The following is a 27,950-nucleotide window of genomic DNA, read 5'->3' on the forward strand; positions in this document are numbered from 1 at the left end:
CGAATTTCATTTAGAATATTAATTTCAATATTGACTTGTTTTTCTGAATAAAAATTTATATTTTCTCAATATTAAATTGGATTTCTCATCTTCTTATTGGAATTTTCAATATTAATTTGGATTTTACTCTGAATTTAAATTATGAATTTCAATATTTGGATATATGAATTTCAATTTATTTTTTCTCAATATAAATTTAGATATTCTCAAGTTAAGCTTGAAATTTTTCAAAAATGTATGTTCTTAAAATTTCATCAAGTTATAATTTTGAGTTCGTATTTTATGATGTACAATTTCCTATGGGAAAGAGATCTGGCGTTTGGGAAGGCCACTTCAAAATATGTAGAAACACCAAAAATATCTAATTTAAAATGGATTTTAAAAACTATTAAGTTCTAAGGGCACTGCTACACGTTCAATATATGTATATTGACCGCGATCCAGTATCGCGATATTTTTTGAACGTGTAGCATGCAATATTGATGGATTGCGATCTAAATCGCAGAATAACCTAATTTTGAATGATCAATTACAATTGATCGCTATCCAAATATCACAATATATATTGAACGTGGAGCAGTACCCTAAGCAATGTATTGTAAGCCCGTCAAACACGGCATCGGTTTAAAGTAATACCCAAGATGTGAATTGATAATACAGATCATAGAGAGCAATTGAAGAAACAAATTGCTCTCATAAAAGGAAAACAACAGCATTAATACAAAGACCGAAACAAATTAAAAAAAAACAACTTTTAATTAGGGAATTATTGCTCGTACAGAATTTAAAACTCATTTGCATTTCGAGAAATACGGATCGTTGGAAAAATAACGGAAGAAAGTGTTTGACGAGAAAAAAAATAAAAAAAAGGATTTTCCGTGGGAAAACAATTAAACTTTTAATAAATAAAACATAAAACAAACAAACAAAAAAACATAATAAATGTCTTAAGATGTGGAAAATAATAACAATATTTATGTGTATATTTTACACAAATTTTGTGCAAGCGGTTAGTATTCAAAATTATCGTATTCCAAATAAAAAAAGAAAAATTCTAAACATTATTGCCTAAATTAGCAAGTTAAGTGTGTGGTCATTAGTACAAATAAGGAAATTAGACCACGACTGCAGCAATTAAAAAAAAATATATAAAAAAGAAATTAATGAGATAAATAGAGTGTGTTTTTCCCCAATAATGAATTCTTAAGAATTTTATTTAAATTGTTCAAGTGTGTTTTTGTGTTTTTTTTTTTTGTATGAATTAAATATAAATAAATAATGATAATAAAGATCAGCTAGTAGGTGATAACATTTGTCTTGTTTCTTTTTTGTATTCGTATATTTTATTTTTTAATTTTCTTTAGAAAACAAATTTAATTTTTGCGTTTTTTTTATTATTTGCGCGTTTTTTTCTAGAGTACTCGTAAATGTAGGTGTGTGAGTTTGTGTTGAATTTAAAAAACAAAGTGTATTTGAGTGTGTATGTAAATAAGTTTTTTTTATTTTATTTTCTGAATGAAAGTCTTAAATAAATTCTTTTAATGAGTTGCTGTTTGTAACAAATAGTACAATTAGTTGCGATGGTGGACCTTAATTGATTGTGATGCCTTGAATTTGAAAAAAAGAAAGAGTAAAAAAAAAACTGCATGCAACAAATGATGCCATAAAATTACTTCTTAATTAACGCAATTTACGATGCACAGTGATCGTGGAGGGAGGCAAAAGCTGTTTGCTATTGTGATAATTTTTTAAAAAGCATTATGACGTCCCGTTTCGCACTGAATAATGTTTTTACCGCCCTGAACTATTAATGTTGGCTACATTTGGGTTTTACACCTAAAAACCCCTTTTCAGCTCATCTCAAAAGCCCTAAAAATTCAAGTAATTCAACATTTTGTTGAAATATTTGAAAAAAATAAATATTTTTCAAATAAAAAACATATGACTTGAATTTATGTTTCCTTTTTAATGGGAACAAGCATTTTTATTGGAATTCAAGTTGAAAGCTAGTGTAATTCAAGCATTGAATTATAGTCAAGCACTTGAATTACAGTTGTATTACATTTTATTTCAATAGCATTCTCCAGTAAAAAGGAAACATAAATTCATGCCATCCTAGTAAGAACCAAAGCCCCAAAAATTCAAGCACTTGCACATTTTGTTGGAATTTGACTTGAATGCAAAGTAATTATGTTTTAGACTTTTAAAATATATGAAAATTAAATATATTTCAAACAAAAAACATATGGCTTGAATTTATGTTTCCTTTTCACTGGAGAATGCTATTGAAATAAAGTGTAATACAACTGTAATTCAATTGCTTGACTATAATTCAAGGCTTGGGTAATAATTTTAAATTATGAAAATACATATTTTTCTTTTCCATAATTGAGTTTATTGAAATCTACAGTAGATGACATCAAAGGTACAAATGAATTAATTTTTAAATTAAATTTGATTTCTTAATATTTATAGAATTTATTCCATTGAGAATTGATTCTTTATAGAATTAATTCCTTATCGAATATTTTAAGTTTTTTTCAATTCAAATCCAATTTTTCTCCAATTCAAATCTATTACAAATAGGCTTTACACAATTGTTATACCCTTCACCATTAGTGGCAAGGGAGTACATAAGTTTGTCATTTCTTTTGTAATTTCCGCATTTTTCATTTAAATCGTTATATATAGCGGAGTTGATGATATAGCCACCGGCTGTATGTTGAAATCAACTTTCCGAAGCCCCCAAATAACTTCTATACATTATCGATACATCGATATAACAGCTATAGTCCAACTTAGATTGGCTATTTAAAATCGAGAAAATCGGACCCCAAATGGCTGAGAAAACTACTATCACGATTTGTCACCCAATTTTTCAATTTATTCAAAGTATTCGTCATTGTTAGCCATGATCTTTTCCCTTCCGACCCAAAAGAGCTGCTCATCTTTTGAAGCCAATAACGAATCAATCCAATTTCGGATACTCTGTTCCAAAGTGAAGCGTATCCCAGAAATAGTGTTCTGCATCGATCGAAACAATTGTTAGTCGGACGGGGCACGGTTTGGACTATAAAGCGGGTGAGGCAAAACTTCCCAAACACTTCATTCTAAATAGTTTTTAACTGGTATTGCAACATGTAGCTGATGCACAGTGGTTTAGAAACTTTTTTGGAAATAATTCGGTATCTTGGGAACTATTGGAGATTTTGTTACGAAATTTCACATGGTTTGAGCTGAGATGATTTCGAGTTGATTTACAAAAATCGTACAAAATGTTACTAACATATCAAATGTAAATTTTGAATTCAAACACATACTGACTTAACAGAAATCTTAGTGTAACAGATTTTTGCACGCATTATATGAAAAAATGTACAAATTTGTCAAAGGGGGCAAGGTTTGTAGAATTTCTGAGGAGTAAATAAAGGCTTTTTATATAAGTATTTGACACTGTTGAATACATTGTGACTTGAGGATTAATATTTTAGTAAAATTAAATAATATTATAAAATTTTGGAACTTAATTTACCTTAAAAACTAAAAAAAATATAATATTGTGATTTTCCACGAATAAAAATATAAAATTTGACTTAATGTAAAATTTTAACAGTTAAAGATATCATAACAAGATTTGGGACCAATATAGACTCAAATGTCTTTAAATCAATGGCATTAGAAGTTTTGACATTTTTTATTTTCAAATACCGAAATTCCTAAAACGGGGAAAATGTATTCCAAAAACTGAGATTTTCAGAAAAATGCTTACTGTCACGTTATTTACAGAAACATATGGGGTTATACAAGTAAGGAGCGTTTTCGTGGATCCGTGCTTTGCCGTTTTTCAGAGAGTTCTCGCTTCAAGCGAATCAGTTGTGTTCGGTACAGGTTCCCCGTGATGGTCTGGCCAGATATCAGCAGCTTATAATAGATAAGACCCTTTTGTCCCATCCAATTATATTAGCGCCATGAATATTTGGCTTTGGTGTCGATTCGGCTAGTTGGCCGGCTTCACTTACAATCGCTTACACTTCGGATTATCGCAATGCATCCATTTTTCATCGCAAGTAATGATTCGGTGCAAAAATGATATTCTTTTATAGCGATCAAACATCATTTCATGCAAAATCGTCTTTCAAGGTCTCTCGGTTTTAATTCGTATGGTACCCAATTTCCCTGCTTTTGGATGAATCCTGCTGCTTGTGTTTAATTCCAGCGAGTTTAAAGACACTTGGATAGTTGAGGACATCATCTTGGGAAGTAACCGAATCCACCGATTTCTACTTCACCAATTTGCAATTTCACTTTGAATCAGAGTGACCAATCATGAATGTTTGGAAGCACCTTGCGGATGAGTTCGAATTTTGATTCGGTAAACTGGCAGAAAGCGACGGGAAATTGAATATAGCGAGGAATTTGCCATTGAAAATGTCCAGCAATTGCTTTGAAAAATCGTTTCCAGATTGGTCGTTCTACTACTCGACATGCATATTTGTAGTCAGTTTGAGTTTCTTGACGTGGAATCACTGACAATGTTTGCCTAAAATCACCTGCCAACAGAATCCAAACCGTCTTTAATTGTTTCGTAAATCTTGCATTGTTTTGTCTAATGCTATCAAAGACATTTTACGGTCCATTATGCACTCATCCCAAACGATCAGTTTGCTTAGCTGCAACTGTTCTTGAGAATGTTGTATTTTCTACTACGAACATTAAAAAAAAAATCGGTACAGCCGTTCTCCGATTTAAATTAAGAAAAGTGGGCGTGGTCAATTTTTCTTTCCGCAAAAACCTAAGTTGGGTTATCCTTCACCAAATTATACTTTAAAATAAAAATTTTAAATATGTTTAGGTACAAAATTTAAATTTTTTTCCAGTTGTTTTTTCGAATTTTTTTTTTTAATTTAAAAAAATTATTTTTTTTTTTAATTTTAAAATTTTTTTTTTAATTTTTAATATTTAGTGAAAAAAAATTTTTTGGTGAAAAAAACATATTCGGGTTAAAAAATATTTGTTCCGATTTTGACCCATTGTAGGTCCAAATTACTATGGTCTTATATACATACGTCGTTGCATAGATCTTTGAAATATCTATCATTAGATATCTATATTGTTTATATTAATGATTTAGTAATCCAGATATGGGTCAAAAATCGAGGTTGTCTTGGTTTTTTCCTTCTATCACAGCCATTTGTGGACCAATTTTCTCGATTTTAAATAGCAACCGAGCCCGAAGAATTTCGGAGATATTGATGTATGAATCGTGTATATAAGTTTTTTGGGGATCCAGAATATATATACTTTTCGGGGTCGCAAATGAAAAATGTAGAAATTACAAACGGAATGGCAAACTTATATATACCTTGCCACTCATGGTGAAGGGTATAATTAGCCAAATCAGTGCAGCTGTTCCCAAGTGATGCGATTACCAACGAACGACATTTGATTTTTATTTATATAGAAGATATAAAGTTTCTCTCAGTTTAACGCGACTGCCTCAGTTTCTTACAAATCTGGACCAGATCTTAAGGCTTCGGTAAAATGTTGTTATTACTGTTATGTGTGAATTTTTAGTTAAATTTAGAATTTTAAATAACAACTTAAATAATTAGGTCATTTTGAATTAAACACAAGTTTTGTTTTATGTTTTATTTTAGACTTATAATACAGGAATTAAAACCAGAGTTTATGAACAGCAACCGATAACTCATGTCTATCATCATCATCATCAACAACAAAACCAACAATATACACCAACACATGGACATTATCATCAACACAGTGCCAGTGGCAGCGGCGGCAATAATGACAGAGATTATCAGCCCTCAATAACACATCATTATGCGCACAATGATAATTCGTATCAGCAACAACAACGTGAAGGTGGCTATTATCAGCAAACACCAACAGCGGTACACCAGCAGACTCGTCACCAACACCAACAACATTATACACAACCCCTGTCCCAGCACCAGCCCCAACAGCAGCAGCAGCACCAACAACCCCAGTCACCACAACCCATTTACGATCGTAGAGGGAATACTCCCTTACAAACGTCGGGAAATTGGCAAAATTCTGAAAATTCTGTTACCGAATATTATACTGGATGTCCATCGGGACATACGGGTCAATTGCCGTATGCTTATGATTGTCGACGCTTTTTAAATTGTTGGCATGGTAGAGGTCATATACAAACCTGTTCGGTTGGCACTGTTTTCAATCCGGAGACATTGGAATGCGATCGTCCCGATAAGGTGAAGTGTGAAGCAGCCTTGGGTGTTTTAGGTGTTCAATCTGGGGTAGCATCAGCATCTCCCAGCCATGGCAGCTTAAAGCAACCAGCTCAACCTAATTATAGAGCTGGTCGTTATACTGGCACCACCAACGACAATGTTGAGGTTTTATGTCCTACCGGTGCTGAGGGTTTGCAGCCACATCCATCGGATTGTACACGTTTCATAAACTGTGCCCATGGCAAAATGCATATACAACAATGTGGACCCGGCACTGCTTACAGTATACCCATGAAAGTGTGTGATTTTAAGCACAAAGTTGATTGTTCAGGCAGAGAAGGAGAACAGGGAGCTCCATCCTACAGACAAGGTAAGTTGAACAAATTCTTTAAAATTGTTACTTTTTCCAAACTAATCACGAAAAAAATAAAATCAGAAAAATTAGCTAAAAATGAAATAACCTGTCCCCCAAATGCTGCTGGTTTGTATTCCCATCCCCATGATTGTACAAAATTTTTACAGTGCTCTAATGGCGCCACTTATATACAAGATTGTGGCCCCGGTACTGCTTTCGATAGTGCACGTTTGCTTTGTGATTATAAACACAAGGTCAAATGTTGTTCGGGCTGTACTTGGCCTGACACTGAAACAGAATCGACAGTTGTTTCAAGTGAAAATAGTCGTGAGTTGGTCGTTTTTTTTTTTTAAATTGGCTTTTAATATTTGAAATTTTGCGCTTTGGAATGTTATTGCTTTCTTATATTTTGATTAAATCATTATTTTTTTTATTAATTCATCATTTATTTTCATTATTTTTACATTTTTCATCCTATTATCCTAATAATTATATTGTGAATCATAAATATGTCTTACTATTCAATCTCAGACTTCTCAATCCGTGGTTTGCACATCAAGTGTAGTTGTAAAGGTATTGAATATTTGGGTACTGGGGACTCAATACTAATTTAATTCAGAATCAGCGCACAGTGGCGCCCGTAGAACAAATGAGGTTGCAAAATAAACTGAATAAACCTTATTTACAGTAAATTGTCCAACGATTTCAAATATGCTACTCTTATTACAATAAGATTTTTGGTTCAGAAGATATAGACTGATTTTCAGTTTTCAAAAAAACATACCATTTTTATGTAATTTGGTCCGCTTTCAGATACAATATATCGAAAACTATGTAACGGATCGTCACTATTTTTGATTGTAGGTTATCTAGATAGATCTATTCATCTAGATAGATCTATTCATTATAAAAATAATAAACATTTGTCCAGGTAAATCGATAAATATTTGTCCAGTAGTGCGATTCACTAACTTTTATAACGATAATCGTATCGTTAAAATAAATATAGCGAAAATTTATCGAATAAGCTATTCAGTAACATTTTTATCGACATTAGCTGTCGGTTGAAGTCAGCTGTTACTTAAAGCAGTTTTTTATACCCTTCACCTTCGTGAGAAGGGTATATATAAGTTTGTCATTCCGTTTGTAATTTCTACATTTTTCATTTCCGACCCTATAAAGTATATATATTCTGGATCCTTATAGATAGCGGAGTCGATTAAGCCATGTCCGTCTGTCTGTCTGTCTGTCTGTCTGTCCGTCTGTCTGTCTGTCTGTCTGTCTGTCTGTCTGTTGAAATCAGTTTTCTGAAGACCCCAGATATCTTCGGGATCCAAATCTTCAATAATTCTGTCAGACATGCTTTCGAGAATTTTGCTATTTAAAATCAGCAAAATCGGTCCACAAATGGCTGAGATATGAGGAAAAAACCAAGACAACCTCGATTTTTGACCTATTTTTTTACCTATATCTGGATTACTAAGACATTAATATAGACAATATGGATATCTAATGATAGATATTTCAAATACATTTGCAACTACGTATATAAGACCATAGTAAGTTGGACCTACAATGGGTCAAAATCGGGAAAAAAATGTTTAACCCGAATTTTTTTTTCAAAAAAAAAAAATTTAAAAAACAAAAAATATTTTTTTAAAATTTAAAAAAAAAAAATTTTAAATTTAAAAAAAAAAAAAAATTTTAAAATTTAAAAAAAAAAAATTTTAAATTTAAAAAAATTTAAAATTAAAAAAAAAAAATTTTAAAATTTAAAAAAAAAAATTTTAAAATTTAAAAAAAAAAAAAATAACAATAGAAAAAAATTTTTTTCCAAAAAATTAAAAAAATGGAAAAAAAAAAAATAAATTTTGTTTACCTAGAAATATTTAAAAGTTTGAAGTATAATTTGGTGAAGGGTATATAAGATTCGGCACAGCCGAATATAGCACTCTTACTTGTTTTTTCGTTATGTTAGCGACAATAATTTAAGTTGTGTTTATTTAATCGATAAAGTGTATTTGCAATTTTTTCTTCGTCATCTTCATCTTTTGTAGCTGGAACTATCGTAAAAATAATGGAAACACAATTTTATTTACTTAACTTATTAATATTTACAATAAAATATAAAAAATAAGCTGAAAAATAGGGAAATTTGAAGATTATACTACTAATTATTCACCTGGAAGAAGTACTTATTTTTGTTCCCGATGTCCCAAAAGTAATCCTTTACATTTTGGACTGAAATAAGTTATTTTGCTAGTAGAATTATTTATAAAATTATGTATTTACTAAAAAAAATAAATAAAAAAAAGTAAGTCGCAGCCAAGTGTCGAACCAACAACCTTCCGATTGCTAGTCAACGTTGTACTCACTACACCACTGGTTAATTATTTAATTTTGTGTCAAATAATGGTTTTCTACTTTTCGCTTATTTTGATATTTTGTAGACAGAGATGTCATATCTTAAACAATCGTTAAAAATAAATTACTGTAGTGCGATTCCCTAACTTTTAACGAACCGACAATCGTAATGTTTATCGACATAAATAATCGCTTGCAGTAACGATAGTGTGATTCAGTAATTTATTTTTAACGATTGTTTAAGATATGACATCTCTGTCTACAAAATATCAAAATAAGCGAAAAGTAGAAAACCATTATTTGACACACAATAAAATAATTAACCACTGGTGTAGTGAGTGCAACGTTGACTAGCAATCGGAAGGTTATTGGTTCGACACTTGGATGCGACTTACTTTTTTTTATTTTTTTTTTTTAGTAAATACATAATTTTATGAATAATTCTACTAACAAAACAACTTATTTCCTTCCAAAATGTAAAGGATTACTTTTGGGACATCGCGAACAAAAATAAGTACTTCTTCCAGGTGAATAATTAGTTGTATAATCTTCAAATTCCCCTATTTTTCAGCTTATTTTCTTATATTTTATTGTAAATATTAATAAGTTAAGTAAACAAAATTGTGTTTCCATTATTTTTACGATAGTTCCAGCTACAAAAGATGAAGATGACGAAGAAAAAATTGCAAATACACTTTATCGATTAAATAAACACAACTTAAATTATTGTCGCTAACATAACGAAAAAAAAACTGCTTTAAGTAACAGCTGACTTCAACCGACAGCGAATGTCGTTAAAAATGTTACTGAATAGCAAATTCGATAAATTTTCGTTATATTTATTTTAACGATACGATTATCGTTATAAAAGTTAGTGAATCGCACTACTGAATCACACTATCGTTACTGCAAGCGATTATTTATGTCGATAAACATTACGATTGTCGGTTCGTTAAAAGTTAGTGAATCGCACTACAGGTAAATCGATATTTACCAACTATCCATTTTTTCAATATTTCTCAACTTTGAAGGAAAATAAAAAAACTATCAATTTCTATATTTGCCATATTTTCAAAATAGGTTCTTTGATTATTCCTTTACCTAATGCAAAAATTCCCAGCTGCCCGTCCTTGCCCCATTTTTTGCTAGAGGTAAAATTTTGAAAAAAGACATGGTTCCAATAATGACATATCGTCCCTTAATAAAACAATAGTATATAATTTTTTTGCCATTTCGAAATTTTTGTGTTAGTAGACATCTAGAACAAAAGTAATATTTCAATTGATCTTTTGACCAACTTTGTGGAAGTAGAATTTCACCAAATTTTGACCACACATAGAATCAGTTATGCAGATTCTTATTTTGCAATAATAAAAAATAATGGTGTATATGATTATACACTATTGTGCCTCGGGTATTTTCAATTTTAAAAATTATCCAATTTCTTCGGGGGATATTTGCCAAAAAACGAAAAAATCCCATTTTTGGGAACACAAACGAAGAAATAGGATAATTTTAAAAATTGAACATACCCGAGGTGTCTTACTTTGGGAACCCCTGGTCCCGCTCCTGGTGGGCTCATGAGGTCCAAATTTAAAACTTAAACTCGACTACACTTCCTCTTTTACGTGTCAAATAAATTAGGGAAAACTTAGCAACTTGCTGAGAATTATCTGCGAGTTGTTAAGTTTTCCCTAATTTATTTGACACGTAAAAAACATAAGGTAGACATGTTATATATCAATGGATAGAAGATATTGTCTACTTTTCAAAAATGTATATAACTTTTGACAATTAAAAAATTCATGGAATACTTTTTTGAATAATATGACAAAAAATGTTTTTTATTGAGTTTTTGCATAGATACAAATTTTTCAAATTGAAATAAAATTTTTATTTATGAATATTTTTTAATGAAATTTCACAGTTATGTAGATTTTTCTATTTAAAATGGAAAAATAAAAAAATTTGTAATCAAGTATCCCGCAATTCCCTAAAAAATATTGAAAAATCCAAAAATGGGATTTTTTCGTTTTTTGGCTATAATATCCATAATAGGGGCGGGGTTATCGGAACACTTTACAAAATAATTAAAAACTTATTGGGCCATCTAAAATAGGTTCCTATATTTTGATGTCGAGTATGTGATTTGAGAATTTTTGCCCTAAAATTGAATTTTACATAAAAAATAGGCATTTTTTGAATGGACTTGATCCCATTGGTATCAAAAATTATAAATGTTTTTTTTTCATTTAAAATATTTGGCGTAAAGTTATCTTTTCAAAAAGTACAAATTAATTATACATCCTCTTAGAAAATTTTTAGATAACTTAAAAAGAATAAAAGTACTTTTTTCCCAAAAAAATTGCGAAAAATCGCCTTTTTAATTTTTTTATATTCAAATGCATGTAACTTTGGACTCAGTCATGCAATCGGAGAATATTTGGAACCGGGGTCACAAAAAAACTGGTGTAGGGTGGGTAAAAATGTTGAAAATTAAATTTTCAAATGCGAACGTCTCCTAAGCTATAAGAGATAATTGATAGCTATTTTTTTAAATCGGAACACAAACGAAGAAATAGGATCATTTTAAAAATTGAACATACCCGATTTGTCCTATTTTGGGAACCCCTGGTCCCGCTCCTGGTGGGGTCATGAGGTCCAAGTTCAAAACTTAAACTCGACTACACCTCCTCTTTGCGCATGTGAAATTTCATTAAAATCGGCGTAAGGGTTTAGAAGTTACAGATTTATTTCCCTCTTTTTTTATTCTCATACCACTGTGCAGCGCCTACTAACTCTGCAACTCGTTGTTACTATTTATATACACAGTGACATCTACTGGTAGTTTTATGAATTACACAAGGCAACAAATCGAAACAATTTTGGAGACTTTTTAAACCACTACACAATTTTGATGTATTGTGGTTCCAGTAGTACAAAAATGGTAAAATTTTTAAATTCTATAGATAGATTTTTTTTTTAAATTTTTTTTATAAAAATGTGAATTTTTTAAATGTTTCTCCACATAATTTTTGATAACTCAAAAAAAATTAGTCCGATATTATTGAAGTAAACTTAGAAAAGTTCAAATTTACATAACCTTTAATCCCGTTATATATTACATTTTAATCGACTCAGTAGTTTCGGAGTTGTAATAACAAATTGACGAAAAAAATAAATTTTTAATGTAAAAATAGCAAATTTTTGTGTTTAAAAAAATTCATGAAAAATCGAAAACGGCAGAAATTGTTCAGGTTTATTGCTTTCTCGAAAAGCCACATACAATACCAACAAAATGAGATATCGAAGATAAAACTCGATTAATTATTTTCGAATTTTCATAAAATTTCACTTTTTTGTTTGATATACATAAAATGAAGTAGTTAGTGTTCTTCTTTCGATTGATTGAATTTAGAAAACATTTTCCCCATGCTATGTATAAATATTCACATACATACATATTGATCGGCTCAGTAGTTTCGGAGTTATAATAACAAATTTAAGCAAAAAATATATTTTTTATGTGAAAATATCCATTTTTTTGTTTTAAAAAAATCACGACAAATCGAAAACGGCAGAAATTGTTTACATTTGTTACTTTATCGCAAATCCACATGTAATAGGAACAAAATGAGATATCGATTATTTTATTATTATTTATTATTATTAATTTAAAAATGTTACCATTTTTTTACTTAGGTAATCATGATACATCAAATCTACATATATAGTGGTTAGTGAAGCCTTTTTTTGCTGTTGACCTGTGTATAATTTAACATACCTGAGGTGTCCTACTTTGGGGACCACTGCACAGTGGTTGAGCCCATACGACAAAAATAAAAAATATGATGGTAATAATTGGTGGTCTAGCGAAATAAATCGTCGATAATGTTGTCAAATTTTTCTATTTTAATTTTTTTTTGATAATTTCTAACGGTACTTTTGAAATAAAAGCAATTGAAATGTGAACATGCATAGATAAAAGTAGCTCGTTAAAAGAAACGCCAATACAAAGTAAAACTTCAATTGTTAAAGTATATATGAAAAAAGTGTCGAAATAAAATGATTTTAAATGGAAATTATAGTGGATGGTATGTGAAATATTTGTAAGAAATATAAATCAAAAAAAAATATTTTTTAACATAATTTGCTAAACTACCTTAAATTGACTTAAAGTTTTAATAAGTTTCCCAACCAAATCCAATGACCTGATTAGTGGCTGCATGTTGGTACATGTGTATAGTTTATGATAATATATAATTTAGCTGCAGGTTTTTGCAGTTTTTTTAAATAATATTCAATATACTATGTCCGATAAAGTCCAATTTCTGGAGGACATTTGTATGGGGGCTTGGTGAAATAATTTTATGGCCGATTTTAGCCATTTTCATTAGGCTTTGTCCTTGTGCCGAACAAATTATATGTACCAAATTTTATTGAAATATCTTCAAAATTGCGACCTGCACTTTGCGCACAAGGGTTATATGTACAGCCATCCAGTCAGCCAGACGGACGGACGGACATCGTATAATCGACTTAAAATGTGATTTTGAGTCGATCGGTATACTTTAAGGTGGGTGCGTGGACAATATTTTTGCCCGTTACAAACATCTGCACGAACCCAATTAACCCTCCCCACTATGATGGTGCAGGGTATAAAAAATGGGCGGTATATATAATATCGTTTTAATGTCACCAGAAATATATTGTGTAAGTTTTAAGACTATCCCAATAAGTATTTTTGCTGGAATTCAAGTGTAAAACAAGTTGAATTCCAGTCATACATTCAAGCTTCAAGGGTTGAAATACAGTTGTATTATACTTGATTTCAATAGCATTCTCCAGTGAAAAGGAAACTTGAATTCAAGTCGAACATTACAATGTTAATATAGTTGAATTCCAGCATTGAATTACAGTGAAATACAAATCGAAAATATACTTGAATTAAAGCTTTGAAATATAGTTTAATTCAACCCTTGAATTATAGTTCAATACAAGTCGAAAAATAGTAGAATTCAAGCTTTGATTTTTAACTAGTTCTAAATTCAACAACAAATTTGGTTTTTATTATTTTTATTTTGCAAAACTATACGTACATTAAAGTTATTTAAACTGAAATCGGAATAAATTTACATTTAAAAGTATGATTCATGTAATCTTCACTATTTCTTTTTTAGCATTATCGAAATCTTCTTTAGAAGCCAAATATATGTATGTAGGTGCATTTCATCTGTAGACATTTTTGGAAATTGTTGGGATTTAGAAGGAGATGTAACATTCTGCGGAAAGTCGGAAAAAATAAAGAATATAATGTGAATCTTTTTCTTTTAATAACATATTTTGATTTTACTTACATATGTTTTGCTAATGGACTTGCTTATGTACTTTAATTCTGCTTATTAAAAGTTAACATTTTTATATTAGTTCTTCTGTTTTTAAAATATTTCAATCGTTTTTATTATTTGTTTGACAAGAAAAGAAAAATTTACAAATAAGTTTGAACATTTTATAACGTTAAAAATGCTTGAAAAAGGGGCTGAAATTCAAGTTGAATTCCAATAAAATTTCCAATACTTGAATTTAAATTTTTCGGTTGCTTATTGGGATATATTTATTCTTACTATTTTTGTCACTCTCTTCCATACAAGTGCAACCACTGTGCACTGGTGGGTCCATGAGGTCCAAATTCAAAGCTTAAGCTCTGTAATACTTATTATATAAATGTTTTGTCGGTTGAACATAATTTAGTTATTAGCAATAACAAATATATAGGGGTCCTTGTTTAGGCCCTACCGTATCTGAATTGTTTTGAAACGTCTGATCGACATATTTTCTAAAAATGTTGATTTGATTGAACCGATAGAGACAGACGTAGTTTGATCGTCATAGAATTTTATAAACAACATAAAATATATACTTTTGTGGGTCTTTGACCAATATTTCTATCAATTTGTATTAAAATTCATTTAAAAACTGATTTTCTTAAAAATATGACCATATAAATTCGAGTTATATTCTTTAATTTTAAGATGCTATATATAAATTTCATTAAAATCCCATATTGCTTGAATTGCTCTGCTTGAATCATATTAGTTAATTTGAAACATACATATACATATTTTGAATACCTTAATTACCTACATTCTCCCCAAAACCTAGACACCCAAGCCAAACCACCACCATCATCTACTCCTACAAATAATCAGCAACATGAAGATTTGCCTCACACCGCTGACATTTTATGTCCAGGCGGTATTACGGGACTCTTTCCATATCCCTTTGACTATACGAAATTTATTAATTGTAAAAATGGCAATACGGCCATACAGAATTGTGTGTCCGGTACAGCGTTTAGTATATCGAAAGGTTATTGTGAATCCCTGGATGATATACAACAAAGTGATCATGTTATTTATATTGTGTCGCAAGTTAGTTATGAATATTGTAAGTATTTTAAGAATTCAAAAAGATCTGATATGAAATAACAAGACTTTTTTTTGAATAATAGCTCAAACACTTATAACTTGTCCACCCGGTACAGAGGGCCTGCATTTGTATCCCTTTAATGCAGAGTTATTTGTTAAATGTATAAAAAGTCAAATGAAAATTGAACCCTGCAGCAGAGCCCAGGTATTTAGTATAACCAGACGCACATGTCAGCCCTCGGCACAAGTGTTGAAACACGAACGTGTTCGTTTGTTAAGTGAGCTACAAACGACCAATAATCTTGCTGTAACCGATGAGCATTATAGTATGCAGAATATGGTTTATTGTCCTGGTGGCTTAACGGGCATTTATCCTCATCCTTTTGATTCGACGAAATATTTGAAATGTGTTCGGGGACGTTTGTTTAGTGAATCGTGTTCTTCGGGTGAAGCTTTTAGTTTGTCTCGCAAGGTTTGTGGCTTAAAAGAGGAACTTAATGCTGACGATCATGTGCCTTTAGCTAAGACTTCTAATAGCCAGGAGTGGAGAATATCTGATATGGAAATAACACATGGCTCTGGTAAGTTTCTGGGGAAATAATTATAAAATAAGATTTAAAAATAATGTATTTTCTATAATTAAAGTCGATGGCATGACTTATTTAATGTGTCCCCCCGGTTTGGATGGCTACTTTTTGAATCCCTTTGATTGTACCAAGTATATCGAGTGTTCTCGAGGTGCAACGGTGGTTGACAATTGTTTAAATGGTGCTGTTTTTAGTATATCTCGCCAGGAGTGCATTCCTAGAGATAAAGTGGAGGCATACGATCGGGTAGAGTATTTGACAACGACCAAAAATGAGTTTTCAAATGAATCTGTTGATCAGTACAGTAAGTATCTTTCACAAGGATGCTAAAACTTTTTGAATCTAAAATATAATTCGATTTGAAATAACTCCCCTATTAATGATGTTATTACTGTCAGATCATGATCTAGGAGTCAGCTGCCAACCGGGAACTTTTGGTATTTATCCACATCCTCATGATTGTCACAAATACATACGCTGTGCCAATGGACGTATATCATTGGAAAATTGTCCAGCCGGTCAAGTGTTTAGTGTGACAAGAAGTTTTTGTCATAATGAAAATGAGGTTGATCATGGAGATCGTAGTTCCTATAATAGAGACGTAAGTCAAAATCATTATACAGGATCAGCAACAACAACGACTACTACAAATACAGGTATTTTGATACATTTCGGCCATGATTAGATTAAATTATTTTAAACATTTTATTTTAAGCTTATCAACCAGGATCCTATGAACCCTTTAACACACCACAGTCTCATTTAAGTGCACCACCTTCTACGGCCATGATTCCACCATCTGCTGTTTTAAGTCCTCCTCTACCATCAGCTCCCAATGCTCCAAAAACTAATGATGTAAGTTGTCCTCCTGGGGCAAGTGGTCGTTTGCCACATCCTTATGATTGCACAAAATTTTTAATGTGTTCCAATGGCGAGACTCATGTACAAGACTGTGGTCCTGGTACAGCTTGGAATAAGGCCATGGAAGTGTGTGATTTTAAGGATAAAGTTGACTGTTCCCAGAACACAGTGAGTAGCAGTGCTAGTTCTAGCACAATTACCACAAATACGCTAAATTCTCAATGTAAGTTTAGCTAATGTTTTTTTTTGTATTAAGATCCAATAATACCTTATTAAATTATGTTTTAATTTAACCTTAGCATCTCAATTCCTTTGTCCCGTTGGTGTGGAAGGACTCTATCAGCATCCCTATGACTGGCATAAATATTTGGTTTGTGATCATGGTCAAACCACTGAAATGGATTGTGCCCCTGGCACTGTTTTTAGTCTGACGCGTAAAATATGCGATTTCGAAGCAAATGTTTTGAATACGGATCGTTGTAATAATGGAGTTTATAGCAGTGATTATGATTATACTTATAGTCAGAGTGAGAATAAATTTTTGATATAGGAGGAAAGGAAATTTTTCGATAAAAAAAATAATTTTTTTGAACTTTACTCTACTGAATTCTATAATATATGGTCATGCAGAATTCAAAGTTTTCCGGAATTTTGAAATTTAGCTCTTATATAGGTTCAAAATTCATAGTTTTTAATAGATAAGTGCAAAATACCTAAAGTAAAACTTTTAATAACATTAGAATTGTTAGTCAGATTTGATAATTTTTGATCTCATATTAAAGCTAATGAATAGTATATTTTAAATTTTTTTTTATAGAAATTCGTTTCTCATAAAAACAGGGATATATGTAGCTTAAAAATCGTCCTTATTTAAAGGATATTTCAAAAAAAATATCTTTCATTTTCCAAAGATTTTCCTTAAAGTTTAGAAAAAAAATATATAAAATTTAGAGTGGATCATGGAGGGTTGGTTCTCGAGATAATTTTGTGTATATTTTGATAACTAATTGTCTAATTACACAGGGCAACAAAATTGAAAAAATTTTGGAGGCTTTTTAAACCACTACACAAGTTTGATGTATTATGGTTCCAGTAGTACAAAAATTTTAAAATTTTTAAATTCTATGGATAGATTTTTTTTCCAAAATTGTGAATTTTTTCAAATGTTTCTCCACATAATTTATGATAACTCAAAAACGGTTAGTCCGATATTACTCAAGTATACATAGAAATTTTAAAATTTACATAACCTTTAATCCCGTTATATATTACATTTTAATCGGCTCAGTAGTTTCGGAGTTATAATAACAAATTGAAGCAAAAAATATATTTTTACGTGAAAATTTTTGTGTTTTAAAAAAATCATGAAAAATCGAAAACGGCAGAACTTGTTCAGGTTTATTACTCTGTCACAAAGCCGCATATAATAGCAACAAAATGAGATATCGATCATAAAAATCGATGGATTATTTTCGAATTTATTCACAATTAAGTGAATTCGCTCATTTTCACAAAATATAACATTTTTGTTTTATACACATAAAATTGAGTAGTTAATATTCTTCTTTCGATTGATTGAATGTTGAAAACATTTTCCCCGTGCTATGTACAAATTTTCACATATATATTGCATTTTAATCGGCTCAGTAGTTTCGGAGTTATAATAACAAATTGAAGCAAAAAATATATTTTGTATGTAAAATTATCCAATTTTTTTGTTTTAAAAAAATCATAAAAAATCAAAAACGGCAGAAATGGTTTAGATTTATTAATTTATCGCAAAGTCACATGTAATAGCAACAAAACGAGATATCGATCATAAAAATCGATGGATTATTTTCGAATTTATTCACAATTAAGTGAATTCGCTCATTTTCGCAAAATTTTACTTTTTTGTTTTATATACATAAAATTGCGTAGTTAATGTTCTTCTTTCGATTGATTGAATATTGAAAACATTTTCCTCGTGCTATGTAAAAATTTTCACATATATATTGCATTTTTATCGGCTCAGTAGTTTCGGAGTTATAATAACAAATTGAAGCAAAAAATATATTTTTTATGTAAAAATATGCAATTTTTATGTTTTAAAAAAATCATAAAAAATTGAAAACGGCAGAAATTGTCTAGATTTATTAATTTGTCGCAAAGGCACATGTAATAGGAACAAAATGAGATATCGGTCATAAAAATCGATTGATTCTTTTCGAATTTCTTCACAATTAAGTGAATTCGCTCATTTTCACAAAATTTAAGTTTTTTGTTTTATATACATAAAATTGAGTAGTTAATGTTCTTCTTTCGATTGATTGAATGTTGAAAGCACTTTTCCCGTGCTATGTATAAATTTTCACTTATATATTGCATTTTAATCGGCTCAGTAGTTTCGGAGTTATAATAACAAATTGAAGCAAAAAATATATTTTTTATGTAAAAATATCCAAATTTTTTGTTTTAAAAAATCATAAAAAATCGAAAACGGCAGAAATTGTTTAGTTTTGTTAATTTATAGCAAAGTCACATGTAATAGGAACAAAATGAAATATCGATCATAAAAAGCGATGGATTATTTTCGAATTTATTCACAATTAAGTGATTTCGCTCATTTTCACAAAATATAACTTTTTTGTTTTATATACGTAAAATTGAGTAGTTAATGTTCTTCTTTCGATTGATTGAATGTTGAAAACATTTTCCCCGTGCTATGTATAAATTTTCACATATATATTGCATTTTAATCGGCTCAGTAGTTTCGGAGTTATAATAACATATTGAAGCAAAAAATATATTTGTTATGTAAAAATATCCAATTTATTTGTTTTAAAAAAAACGAAACGCAGAAATTGTTTAGTTTTGTTAATTTAACGCAAAGCCACATGTAATAGGAACAAAATGAGATATCGATCATAAAAATCGATGGATTATTTTCGAATTTATTCACAATTCAGTGAATTCGCTTATTTTCAGAAAATTGTGTGTGCGTACAAGCGTGTAGTTTGAGTGTACATTTACATGTGTTTTGTTTTTGTTAAAATTTTTGTTACAATGTAAATTTGAACTTTTCTAAGTTTACTTCAATAATATCGGATTAACCCTTTTTGAGTTATCATAATTTATGTGGAGAAACATCTAAAAAAAATTCACAATTTTAGAAAAAAAATCTATCCATAGAATTGAAAAAGTTTACCATTTTTGAACATAGGTAAACATGATGCATCAAATCCATATAGTGGTTAGTGAAGCCTTTTATTGCTGTTGACCTGTGTTATTTAGTCTTACATTCTTATACAAATTGGAACTTTGAACCTCGATAAATGACAAACCAAAGCGAATTTAAGAAACTTCAAATTTAGTATGACCAATAAGAACTTGTGTTTTAACAAATTTGAAATGGGGTAAAGTTTGATGCCTTGTCGAACATTTTGTTTCCTCCTTATATTCATTTGAAAAAATCATGTTTTTAATTTCTTCAAACATAAGGCCTAGATTTAATTAAACAAACCTTAAAATTTAAATTGAATTTATACAAATTGCATGAGATTTTCAAAATATACTTTTGTATGCCCTTAAATTCTTTCGATATATATTAATTAAGAAATGTTGTCTTGTCTTGATGTTCTCAAATCATTTATTTCTTTCCACTTTACTTTCAGGCCATAATAATCGCCCTGTAAATCCCCAATGGTCTAACTCGGGCACAACTCAGACCCAGCCTGCTACTGTCCATACGCAAGTTACCGGAAATCGTTGGACCAACATGAATGTACCCCGTCCCCAGGGCTCTACATATGATCAAACCTCTACTTGGCAGCATACAGCTAATACTCATCATCAAAATCATCCAGCTAGACCTGATGTGACACCCGTTTGGTCTGGCACAGGAGTGCATGTGGACCAGCATAAACCCTCGCACACCATCATCTACGAGGAGGGATCTTTTGAACCGAATCGTAATTATAATCGTCAAATGTTTAGCACACCATTAGCATCATTAACACCAACAACAACAACAAGTACTACTTCTACACCGACCATTGTTTATGCTCAACCAGTTGGTTCGCAAGAAGATTCACAGGAATTATTTTCCAATAACCCCAGAAAACCTATAAATACTTATAAACCTCCACATTATCCCTCCACAAATCGTCAAAATCATACAAGACACCTAAACACTTGGACACCCATTCGACCTGTAGATATACCCAGGCATGATTTAATGCCTCCCCATCAGGGTCAAAATACAGTTTACACTAACACTCGTGTGCCAGTAATCACACAGCTTATGCCTCCCAACCAACAACCTCAGCCGCAACCTTCTCCACAATATCCGGGCAGACCTCAAATTTATAGGCCAGCAACACATTTCATGCCTCCCTTTAATCATGATGATTCAGGTCAAAAACCTCTACCAGATTCTGACTTTAAATTAACCACTATAAATATTGATCAACTTCCGGGTCAAATATCTTATAATCTAAATGATTTTGATAAATTACCCTCATCTTCTTCAAGGCATAATATTAATGATAATTCTAATTTATATGGTGGTCTACAGCCCCCATTATCCGATACACTAACCACAACCACCGCTAGAACTTTTTTAGATCCATACCAACCAACCACCCAGGTACTTCAGCCTCCGGGAACCATTACGCCCACAAGACCTATTTCAGGCTACCCACAACTATCCAATGCCACCATACAATCATTTCCCCATCAACCCCACTACAGTCCACCCTATGCCGAAGTAACTCATTCACGTAATACTTCCTGGGTGGGTAGAAAAATTCCCCAACATTCGGCCATTAAACCCACCTATAGGGATTCCTTGAATTCGGAAAATACTAATGTCAAAATAACCAGTACTCCACCACCCCAATACTATGGCCTTAATCCTCCTCCTTATGCCAATAGCGAACATGAAGAGAATGACCCTAACCCTGACACCCAAGACCAAGAACTAGCCATGAAAGCGGCTTTAAAACTTTTATTAAAACCCTATCTCGACTCTGAAAGTAAAGTAGACGATAGTGTAGCCGAAATGGCTCAATCTCATATAATGAGCTTAGTTTCCACCACAACGACCACTACTCATAAACCACTACCATCCAATAAAAATACTCTTGTTCCTACCACAACACCCCATCAAGAAGATGTTGAACTTATACTTGCAGGTGAACAACACAATCTAGTAGGTGTTACTACCACAAATACGGGTACTCATGAAACATCAACATCTTACAATCTCCATCAGACACCCTTACAATCTGAACGTTCAAGTATGAAACCATTAACATACCCTCATGAACATAATACCAATTGGCACAGGCATCATTCACATGATCCGCATCATTTTAAATATCAACATACTCGCGAATTCCATGAGAAACATCCCAATTTACCAAATCCTTTTGATGTTACCACTACTCCCATAAGTTCCTATAATTCTCGAGCAGAGGCTACTACTACTACTCAGAGAAATTATGATTTTGATTTAAGAGTTGGCGGCAATTGTCCATTTGATTGTGGCAATGGAAAATGCGTGGAGCAGCATCAGGTTAGTGAAATTAATTGGAAATTTTTTTCGATCAAAATAATATAGAAATTAACTGGCGAACATAAAAATTATTTCAATTATTCTCGATGTTCTATTCGGATTTACTGAAATTTGTTAACTTTCCTTATTTATTAATCTTTGTCATGGCCCGGACTTTCTCCATTCCCAAGAAATGATAAAAGCAAATTAAAACAAGTATGAGAGTTATATTCGGCTGTGCCGAATCTTATATATCCTTCACCAAATTATACTTTAAAATAAAAATTTTAAATATTTTTAGGTAAACAAAATTTATTTTTTTATTACAAAGTTGTTTTTTTAATTTTTTGGAAAAAATAATTTTTTCGAATTGTTATTTAAAATTTTTTTTTTAAATTTTAAAATTTTTTTTTTCGGTTTTTTAAATTTTTTTTGATGAAAAAAAATTCGGGTTAAAGATTATTTTTTCCGATTTTGACCCATTGTAGGTCCAACTTACTATGGTCTTATATACGTCGTTGCAAAGGTCTTTGAAATATCTATCATTATATATCCATATTGTTTATATTTATGAGTTAGTAATCCAGATATAGGTCAAAAATAGGTCTAAAATCGGGGTTGTCCTGTTTTTTTCCTCATATCTCAGCCATTTGTGGACCGATTTTGCTGATTTTAAATAGGAAACTTCTCGAAAGCATGTCTGACAGAATTATTGAAGATTTGGATCCCGAAGATATCTGGGGTCTTCAGAAAATTGATTTCAACAGTAAGACGGACATGGCTTAATCGACTCTGCTATCTATAAGGATCCAGAATATATAAACTTTATAGGGTCGGAAAATTATATTGTGGAAATTACAAACTTATATATACCCTTCTCACGAAGGTGAAGGGTATAAAAAAACAGTAAATTTTTACAAATACAAGTAGTACGAGTATGTATTTTAATTAGACTACAATATTTTTGGTTGCCCAATGTTGGCTCAACATTTTTTAGGGAAAAATTCAATAAAATCTATTGTTTTATTAAAATATTTAAGAGATCCGGGTTATATGTGATTTAGGAGGATATTAAATGGTTGAAGAGAATTGATAACAAAAATCCAACTTATATTTTTACGGATTGTCAAGCGGTTATTAAAACCTTAAAGAATGGAAATATTAAATCTGGAAATGTTTTACAATGTAAGAATGAAATAAACTCCACAAATCTTGAGGTAATGTGGGTTTTAAGCCATCATGGCATTATCGGAAACAAGAAGGCTGACAAAATATCCAGGATGGGATCAAGTATGAATACCATCAATCTGAAAAATATCAAAACCTTACCAAGGTTTAAAGATTAACTAAAGAAGAGTTCGATAAATTCTCCTTTGGAGAAACTTGAATCTAAAGAGCACAAAATAGATTCTGAATATAAATGGGCCAACACTCAGAAGTCATATCGGAGCGTGTGCGGAAGAGAACGAAATATTGGAACATTACATGTTCCACTGTCCTACCTTTAGTCGAATTAGATACAAAAATTTGTTTATGGATACCATGAAAAACCTGGAGTTCTGATATGAAATCTCTAAGAAATTACATTGAGGAAATTTCATTCTTAACCTAGCTGACGCGGTTTATAGGCTTCTTAAACAACGGGTAAAAACATTTCCTCAAGACCACAAAATTTCAATTTGGTTTTGTTTGTCGAGGCTTCCTACGGTTGGAAGGAAGTCAAGGAAGTAAAATTTTCGATGACTCAGTCGCATAAATCTGGCTGAATCGCTAAGTAGCATATAACGACATCGTTCAATTCGGAACAAAAGAAATTGTTTATCAGTTACTGAGTAAATAAACCACAGATTTGACAAATGTCACCAAGACAACATGGCCGTCACAGACTATCATTTTTATTTTTATTAAAAGAAAAATATTAGTTTATATAGAGAAGCATTGAGAAATATACATATGTAGACCTAACTCAGTTGTCAAAAACCTAAGTGGTGCGAATGTATTAGTAAATAAAACAATGTGAAAATAAATACAAGTAAAAGAGCTATATTCGGCTGTACCGAATCTTATATACCCTTGACCAAATTATACTTTAAAATTAAAATTTAAAAAAAAATTCAGAATTTTTTTAAAAAAATTTTTTTTTCGAAATAACTTTTTTAAACATTTTAAATTTTTTTTATACTCTACACCACCATAGTGGTTTGTAACGCCCAAAAATATTAATCTAACACCCCATTAAAGTATACCGAGATGGACTCAGAATCACTTTCTGAGTCGATTAAACGATGTCCGTCCGTCTGTCCATATAAACCTTATGCGCAAAGTTTCGATATGGATCAATCCTATTGATATGGATCAATCTTATTGGCCTATGGATCAATCCTATTGAAAATGTCTGAAATCGGGCCGTTATTTCACCTAGCCCCCATACAAATGTCCTCCCGAAATTGGACTTTATCGATCATAAATGTTTAATTTATATAGGTATCTACACAAATTTCGTTCCTAATAAGTGTTATATATACGAAACTCATGTCACCAAATTTTGTTACGATCGGTCCATAATTAGTCATAGCTCCCATATAGACCCGCTTCCGAAAATCACATTAACGTGCATAAATCTCTTAAAAATTTTGGTATACACACAAAATTCAACATAAATAACTTTCATATAGATATAAATCACACGACCTAATTTCATTGTGATCGGTTTATAACCCATCATAGCTCCCATATAAGGCCCATTTCCGAAAATCAGTCACGAATATAAATTATTGATATTTAAAAAAAAAAATTTTTTTTGTTCTTTTATTTAGTGTAGGGTATTATATTGTCGGGCTTGACTGACCATACTTTCTAACTTGTTTTTTAATTTTATTATTGAAAAAAATTTTTGACAAAATAAGTTTTTTGGTAAAAAAAAAATCGGATCAAAAATAGGCCAAAAATCGAGGTTGTCCCGTTTTTTTCCTTATATCTCAGCCATTTGTGGGCCGATTTTCTCGATTTTAAATAGCAACCGAGCCGGAAGAATTCCCGATATATCGATGTATCAATCATGTTTGTAAGTTATTTGGGGGTCACTCATGGTGAAGGGTATAAAAACAACACACGTATATGTGACTATTTTGAGTAAATTTTAGGTATGAGTTTTTTTCTAGTTGCCGATCATGTTGATTCTCTATGCAGAGAAGTTTTATTCAGCTAGTATTAAATCAATAATTAAGAAATGATCGAATGATTCCAATTAATCCAGAAAACTATTTATATCTTAATTTTACCCAGGTCTGTGATGGTGTCAATAATTGTGGAAATCGTAAGGATGAACAACAATGTCAGCACTTGGGTTACGAATTACGTTTAACGGGAGGTCAAAGCTCCAATATGGGGCGAGTAGAAGTCAAAAGTAAGTTTATAAAAGCAATAACTTAGAATATTCTTCCTATTCCTTTTTACGATCTTTTTCTCATAGTTCTTGGCAAATGGGGTTACGTTTGTGATGATAAATTCGGTTTACCCGATGCTGATGTTGTATGCCATGAGTTGGGCTTTAAAATGGGAGCCATGGAAGTACGTGGCAACTCGTATTATGCCCCCTCTGATGTTAATTTATACTTTACCATGGATGAGGTTGAGTGTAAGGGCAACGAAACTTCCTTAAGGGAATGTGATTTCAAGGGATGGGGTGTTAATAACTGTGGACCCGATGAAGTAGTGGGTGTTGTGTGTAAAGTACCCAAACTAAAGTGTCCCGATAATTATTGGTTGTGTAGCACCTCCAAGGAGTGTATACCAACGGCTTTCTTGTGTGATGTAACTCCCGACTGTGAGGATGGTTCGGATGAAAGTGAGCAAGTTTGTAATGTAAGTGGGGAATAATTTTATTAAGCTAGTTTTCATAACATAACACTTTGTTTACAGGCTCCTATTAAATATCGTTTGGAAGGTGGTCGCAGCTCTAATGAGGGACGTCTGGAGGTATTTTATCGCGGAGAATGGGGCACTGTTTGTGATGATGATTTCGGTTTAAAAGAGGCTCAAGTTGTTTGTAATTCCTTTGGTTTTTATGGCAAAGCGGTAATTATAAAATTAATGTTTATTTCTTTTCATTTATTAAATCTCTTCTTTTTGTTTGTTAAGGAAATCGCTAAGAACATTTATGGTCCTGGCAGTGGACCCATTTGGTTGGACCAAGTATCTTGTCTGGGTAATGAGACCAAGATTGATGAATGTAATCACTGGTCTTGGGGTGAAAACAATTGTAATCATACAGAGGATGTAGGACTTAAATGTTTGGCAGGTCCCAAGCCAATTCCCTCAAAACCAAATACTTCCATAACAGCACCTAAAGCTGAAGATCTAGAATCTACTTTACAATTTGAACAATCCGATTTAGATGATTTGGGTTTGTACCAGGGACTCTGGCAACGTTCTAGTAAAGCAGTGCACAGTCAAAAGAAATGTGGACATTTCAAGTCGAATCTGGTAGATGAATACGATCATCCCGAGGAAAGAGTTGTTAATGGTAGTATAGCCAAAAGAGGACGTCATCCCTGGCAAGCAACTATACGCACCCGGGGACGTGGAGGCATATCGAGTCATTGGTGTGGTGCGGTAATCATTTCAAAGAAACTAATACTTACTGCAGCTCATTGTTTGGCGGGCTATCCCAAGGGATCGTATTTCGTGCGCATGGGTGATCATTATGCAAATATAGCCGAATCATCAGAAGTCGATTCGAATATTGAAAATTGGTATATCCACGAAAAATTCCGTGATCAAAAGCATATGAACAATGATATTGCCTTGATATTACTCAAGAATCCAGTACGTTTCAATGACTATGTACAACCCATATGTTTGCCCGAAAAGGGTGCAACTTTGGAGACAAATCGTTTGTGTACGATATCAGGCTGGGGTTCTATTAAATCGGGAACATCAAGTAAGAAGTTTAAGTTTCACTATTTTGTATATAAAATATTAACAATAAATTGTATGTTTCAGCTCCTTCCAATATTTTACGTTCTGCTCAAGTGCCCGTATTGGCCGATGATGTTTGTCACCAGAAAAATGTTTATGCCAATGCCATGACCGAAGGCATGTTTTGTGCTGGATTCTTGGATGAAAGCGCTGATGCTTGTGATGGTGATTCGGGTGGACCTTTAGTCTGTTCTGATGAGGGTATAATTATTTAATAACTTTTGGAAACATTTTTCTTTAATCCTATCAATATTTTTTAGATGGTGAAACTTTGTATGGCATCATTTCATGGGGCCAACATTGTGGTTATGCCAATCATCCTGGTGTTTATGTGCGTGTGGAGAAATATATTGATTGGATTTATGACAAAATTAATCTGATGATGCAGCAAGGCAAGCTTTAGTATAATTTAATTTGAATGGGATCTAAACTCGAATTTTATTAAATCTCGAAATATTGTTTAAAATAAGTTTAGTTTGTAGTAATTTGTAATGCCAAAAATTAAAGACAATTAATAGAAAACTATTTTATTTAAAAGAAATATGTATATAAATTTATGATAATAAATGTGTAAGTTCACAACTTTGGAAATAGCCTCGACCATAG

The 27,950-nt window shown here is 31.6% G+C and overlaps 1 protein-coding gene across 3 annotated transcripts; it reads left to right on the forward strand.

Annotated features, from left to right (window-relative positions):
- The first annotated feature begins 784 nt into the window (after window positions 1–784).
- Window positions 785–27,885, forward strand: LOC135954976 (uncharacterized). Of its 3 annotated transcripts, XM_065505240.1 has the most exons (17): window positions 787–1,009; window positions 5,658–6,603; window positions 6,670–6,915; window positions 15,115–15,399; window positions 15,464–15,961; window positions 16,026–16,271; window positions 16,366–16,623; window positions 16,683–17,051; window positions 17,128–17,355; window positions 20,482–20,778; window positions 22,003–22,385; window positions 25,650–25,770; window positions 25,837–26,228; window positions 26,286–26,441; window positions 26,505–27,306; window positions 27,369–27,545; window positions 27,605–27,885. In XM_065505240.1, exons 1-17 carry the CDS (start codon window positions 953–955, stop codon window positions 27,745–27,747), a joined length of 5,604 nt encoding a protein of 1,867 aa, XP_065361312.1. In that variant the 5' UTR covers window positions 787–952; the 3' UTR covers window positions 27,748–27,885. The 3 variants fall into 3 exon arrangements, with proteins under 3 accessions (XP_065361309.1, XP_065361311.1, XP_065361312.1); XM_065505237.1 differs by having other exon boundaries at window positions 785–1,009; window positions 20,482–22,385; XM_065505239.1 differs by lacking the exon at window positions 6,670–6,915 and having other exon boundaries at window positions 786–1,009; window positions 20,482–22,385.
- The last annotated feature ends 65 nt before the right edge of the window (window positions 27,886–27,950 follow it).

The sequence above is a fragment of the Calliphora vicina genome, chromosome 3, assembly GCF_958450345.1.
Source record: "Calliphora vicina chromosome 3, idCalVici1.1, whole genome shotgun sequence".
Classification (NCBI taxonomy): domain Eukaryota; kingdom Metazoa; phylum Arthropoda; class Insecta; order Diptera; family Calliphoridae; genus Calliphora; species Calliphora vicina.